Source organism: Micropterus dolomieu, unplaced genomic scaffold, assembly GCF_021292245.1.
Source record: "Micropterus dolomieu isolate WLL.071019.BEF.003 ecotype Adirondacks unplaced genomic scaffold, ASM2129224v1 contig_9174, whole genome shotgun sequence".
NCBI classification, from domain to species: domain Eukaryota; kingdom Metazoa; phylum Chordata; class Actinopteri; order Centrarchiformes; family Centrarchidae; genus Micropterus; species Micropterus dolomieu.
The window spans coordinates 1-5,497 of NW_025738160.1; the positions used below are offsets into that span (position 1 = coordinate 1).

Below are 5,497 nucleotides of genomic sequence, written 5' to 3' on the forward strand. Positions count from 1 at the left end.
TTTTACTGGTTATATTCAGTCTTTTACTGGTCAGGCTCAGGTTTTTACTGGTTATATTCAGTCTTTTACTGGTCAGGCTCAGGTTTTTACTGGTTATAGTCAGTCTTTTACTGGTCAGGTTCAGGTTTTTACTGGTTATAGTCAGTGTTAACAGTGGTGTGCCTTCACCTGCAGGTGGTGCTGCACTACGTGAAGCCTACTCAATGTCCAGCATTGCTAACGGAGGAACATCTGGACGAAAGAGAGACTCCACCTCCGTTACCAGGAAGGAGACGCTTTCGTCTGCTGCTAAGAGGTAAAACACACACTCATCTGTCTGAATCCAATTCAAGAGAGATTTTATTTGTAAGTTTAATCTTGGGGTTGTTTTAGGGCTGGGCATTGAAACAATAATAATTTTCATTAACAGTATAACAAATCTTCAATATATCGTCAGTAAATGTTTGATTTAATTCATGTGACTCACGAACAAATTAGCACTTCATTTTCTATCAAGATATTTTTTTTTTTTTCAGGAAAAGGGACCGAAAAAAGAGTTACTAATCAAGTGATCCAGTGTTTGGCATCAAGTGTTCTGACCATAAAAAAGTTTAAAACCATAATTAACCATGTGGTTTCTTCAATTTTCACTGAGGAGCAAAAATCAGCCTTAAAACTTGAAAGAAATAATGATTTGACATTTATCCTGATAATTATTGATATCAAAGGTTGTGACATTTTTTTATCCTGACAACATTTTTGGCCACACAGTGCTAGATGGTGTTTAGGCTGGCTACACTTTTCTTGTGTATGAATCAGTCTGTGTGCGGATCAGTTAACTGTCAGTGGTTGTTCTCAGCTCTGACCTTGAACCACGATAATAAACACACCAGAATTAACGTGCACTCGTTAGTAGATTCCTGAGGGAATCCTTGTCATATGCAAGTGCCTTCACCATTTGAAATGTTATTTTTCACCAGACCACAGTAATGAAGTGGGGTCTCCCTCAGCCCTGGTCTTGTCCCACAGTGGAGTGGAATCTGTTGTAGTGCTATAGAAAGAGTTGAAACACAGTAGAATCAGTTGATGTACAGTAGAACTGCTACAAAGAGTAGAATCCATAGTTTGTGGTCTCTCATGCACCTGGTTTTGTCCCCAGTGGAGCAGACAGGAAGAAGGAGACCAGCAGCCAGCGGTCTCTGATGGAGGAGATCCAGGAGCGTGAGGAGCCTCCTCGCATAAAGGACCCGTCCCCCTCTCCCTCCTCCCCCCACCCTCCCTTGACCCCTCAAACCCCCGAGAGACCGGCCCAGTCAGCTGACAGCAGTAAAGGCCACGCCCCTCCCAAAAGGTTCCACTTTGAAATCTGTCCGCTGCCTCTAACCTCACTTCCTGCTAGCACCGCTGTGACATCACTCTCTCAGTGGTTACTAACTCCACCCCCGTGGACCCACAGTCCTCCCCTGCTCCGCCCACAGCTGAGGCACCTGATCTGCTCAGGTAGAGGTGCTGAATGCACCTGATCCAGCTGTGGATAGAACAGGGATTGAGGTAAACAAGCAGGACTGTGGATCCCCGGGGGCTGGTCTGAGTGACCTTCCTGCAGATCATGGAGTCTCCTGAAGTCCTGGAACTCCCTGAGACATCATGGAGGTCCTGGATTCTCCTACAGATCCTGGAGTCTTCTGAGACCTCCTGGAGTCTTCGGAGGCTTCCTGGAGTCTCCTGAGACCTCCTGGAGTCTTCTGAGACCTCCTGGAGTCTTCGGAGGCTTCCTGGAGTCTCCTGAGACCTCCTGGAGTCTTCGGAGGCCTCCTGGAGTCTTCGGAGGCCTCCTGGAGTCTTCGGAGGCCTCCTGGAGTCTCCTGAGGCCTGCTGGAGTCTCCTGAGGCCTCCTGGAGTTCCTGGAGTCTTCGGAGGCCTCCTGGAGTTCCTAGAGTCTCCTGAGGCCTCCTGGAGCCTTCTGAGGCCTTCTGGAGTCTCCTGGATTTCCTAGAGTCCTCTGAGGCCTCCTGGAGACCCTCTTTACTCTCTGCTGGTAGATAGCTCCGGCTGGGCTGTGTGTGTTTTACTGCTGTTTAACTACTAATGTTTTCTCCTCCCCCCTTAACCTGAGGACCTCCTCATCTGCTCTAACTGGACTTTTCTGAGACCTCCCCTCTTTGGCTGAGCTGCGTGTGTTCTAAACTAAAATGTTCTCCTCCCAGCTTCACCTGAGGACCTCCTCTTCCTCCTCCTGTAGCCTGGGGCTTGAGTTTCTCATGTGTCCCAGCACCCTAATCTCTCCCTGGCTTGTCTCTTTAACTTGGTCCTGCTGAGTTTTGTGTCTCTGGAGGAAAAAAACTGAGTCATTATTCTGTCTACAGAATTACAAAGTGAATCTTCGAAGTAAAAAACTTTGCAGCACATGACAACATGGAAACTAGAGACGAGAAAACATCAGGAGTGTGTTCATTGTGGCTCCGCAGCCTCTCGAGGACTCTACAGGACTACAGACTGGGCCAGCACTTATTTCTAATGTCCCCTGGTCAGGGCTCCAGACTAACTGGTTGTAGTTAGAAATAAACAACCAGAAATGTTTCTAATATGAAGATTGTTAGCTCTCCCTTAAACGGCATCTATGTAACGATGCGTCAACAATGAAATTTCACATCGACATCTTGTTGTAGTCGACGTCATCGATTATGTCGACTAATCGTTGCAGCCCTAATGTTCATTTAATAGCAGTATACTGTTAGTATAATATTAAGTATATAAGATTTATTATAATTTCATATGTTAGTATACTATTTAACTTACCATTAGAATATTAATTCAAGGTTACAGTATTTAAATTTTTGTAACTTCTCATTCTGACAGTCCTTGTGCAAGAAAACCGCTCTACATTAGTCTTTAACTTGTTAATGCTAAGTGATGACTCATCAGAACCAGTAATGCAGAACGAGTTCAACACTTTAGAGTTTGCTGTAGCACGTAAAGCTTTTTTGTCCCGCCCCATTCAGGCTGCGACTTGTTGATTAAAAATTGGCCTTGAAGAGCTGATTGACTTTCAACAAAAGGCAGCTGATAATAGCTAAATGGCCAGTGAGTCAAACACAGACCTTCATTATCTTCTCACTCTTTTCTTCTGTTTTCTAAAACGAGCTGCTGAAGTGGCCACCTGAATTCTCCCGGTGCTCACGGCGGTCAGCCAGATGTTTAGCAACGGGGCGGGGGAGATTATGGTAGGTCGCGGTCTTTACTCGCACAGTGTGCCCGCACAGTTAAAATGGTCGCGCTGTAGAGTTGCTAATGATCATCTTGCAGTTAGCATCAACTCCTTCTAGCTTCAAGCTGCTCAGTATCAGTGAATCACTGAAAGGATTGTCTGATTATTGATCACTGGGTGACTCGCAATGCCCTACTCCGGACTAACCCTAACCCTGCTGTGATGCTGACTGTGTTATTGTGTGTGTGTGTTCAGGGGGCCCAGCGTGAAGCGGTCCTCAGGTATGGAGCGGTCCCAGAGCAGCACCTGGGACACTTCAGAGGAGAACAGGAACAAGCTGGTGAAAGCTGCATCCACCTCCAAACTGCTCGCCAAAGTGGTCAAGAACGCTGACAGGTATTTACAACATCTACAAGTATGCAAAGGTTCTTCCCCGTCGTCTGGAGCCCTATAGGACTTCACTAGTCCACCACGATCGGACAAAGTTTATGAAAACCCGCTTGGTGTGCGTCCTTGGGCTCCCCAGATGTTGCTATTCCAGCTGCAGTATTGATCCAGAACCCCCCACCACCACCACAACCCCGCCTCCTTTCACTTCCAGCGCTTTCTTCTCGTCTCATTCACTCCGGTTGAATTGCATTTTCCTTTCCCTGCCACTGTTTCGACAAGTCCCCAAGTTGTGATTGGATGGCTGGCAAAGGATACAAGCAAGCCCATATGAAAGTGGCGGTACAGAGCAGTGCTCATGAAAGAGCAAAGCCCCTGCAGGACCAACACGCCGTCCTCTATAAAGAACCTGCAGAGGTTGGAGATGTCTCCCCTTTCAGCATCACTAAAGTATTAACAAGATGGCCTGTAAACGGTTGTTGATAAGCTAGTTGTCCTGTTGTTTGCCTAACAGATGTTTATAATTCCCAAAACTAAGCTAATCTCCCTCAGAACTATCAGACCTGAGGCGTCCCAGTCTGAGAGCTTCAGCTGAAAATACTTTGACTAAGGTCTGAATTAAATTAACTGATGCTGTTCTGCTCAACACACAGTACCATTAACTTTACTTACTAAGTTAAATTGATAAGATAATTGAGTAATTATATTCATTGATTTAATCAATGTCAATAAATTTCAAGGTATTGTATAGAAGTTAGAAAGTCCAGTATCGTGACTGTCCAGAAAACAGATCGTCACATTTCTTTATATGCAGATGACATCTTGCTTTATCTTGGTAAAGCCCCTTGGACGGTACCTTCTTACGTTGGCAGTAAACAGTAAAACATCTGTGATTCAGATATATCCCTCAGTTAATGAAATCACTGATCAATTTAAGTTCCATTTTAAGAACTGTCAAAACAAGTGTGGAGAGACGGGTTAAAATCGTAAACTCTGTACAGTCACGATTTTCAATAATTAATACGAGTGTTTATCCTCACACACATTATTAAGGTCTATGATTCCTCTGTCACCACTCATGTTCACTTCCCATAATTCGAAAATGATGACTTACTATTCAACATTAGAAAAGATTCAATTCAATTTTATTTATATAGCGCCAAATCACAACAACAGTTATCTCACAGCGCTTTTCATAAAAGAGCAGGTCTAGACCGTACTCTGTGATGATATTTACAGAAGCCCAACAGTTCCCACCAAGAGCAGCACTAGGCGACAGAGGCAAGGAAAAACTTCCTTTTAAGAGGCAGAAACCTCGAGCAGAACCATGACTCAGGGTGGGCGGCCATCTGCCTCGACCGGTTGGGGTGAGAAAGAGAGAAAGAGAAAGAGAGAGAGGGATGTAAGGAGAGAGAGAGGGGAGGGAGGCAGCCTACACAATATACACACAGAGGTACAGACAGTAAAGGTGATGTTGCTATTAACTAAATGAAAAATGGTACAGATATTTATAATAGTGTTAATGGTAACCATCGTAATGTTAATGATTATAATAACAATAATAACAATAAGACTAGCAACAATAGTCGTTGCAGCAGAGGGTGTCGAGCAGGAACACGGGGGCAGCAGGTGACCCGCAACCACAGATCCAGACTCCACAGCTCCAGAGCCAGAAAACCTGCAGGAAGTGATAGGAGGAGAGAGGAGAGGGACGAGAAAGCACAAGACTACCAGAAAGGGGAGAAGTTGTGTTAGTAACATGCAATAATGGGATAAGGTTGCATACAGAGGGAGAGAAAGTAGAGGAGAGAGGAGCTCAGTGCATCATAGGAAATCCCCCGGCAGTCTAGGCCTATAGCAGCATAACTAAGGGATGGTTCAGGACTCACCTGAGCCAGCCCTAACTATAAGCTTTATCAAAGA

General features: G+C 45.1%; 1 protein-coding gene across 1 annotated transcript; it reads left to right on the forward strand.

The window, feature by feature from the left end:
• Positions 1-162: 162 nt before the first annotated feature.
• LOC123965311 (echinoderm microtubule-associated protein-like 4) lies at positions 163-4,081 on the forward strand. Its single transcript, XM_046041868.1, has 3 exons — positions 163-295; positions 1,139-1,330; positions 3,443-4,081. Exons 1-3 carry the CDS (start codon positions 204-206, stop codon positions 3,639-3,641), a joined length of 483 nt encoding a protein of 160 aa, XP_045897824.1. The 5' UTR covers positions 163-203; the 3' UTR covers positions 3,642-4,081.
• Positions 4,082-5,497: the final 1,416 nt, after the last annotated feature.

Coding starts and splice junctions, on each gene's coding strand:
- LOC123965311 (XM_046041868.1), top strand. CDS start 204: ATGTCCAGCATTGCTAACGGAGGAACATCTGGACGAAAGAGAGACTCC. Junction 296..1,138: donor CTTTCGTCTGCTGCTAAGAG/GTAAAACACACA, acceptor TTTTGTCCCCAG/TGGAGCAGACAGGAAGAAGG. Junction 1,331..3,442: donor GGCCACGCCCCTCCCAAAAG/GTTCCACTTTGA, acceptor GTGTGTGTTCAG/GGGGCCCAGCGTGAAGCGGT.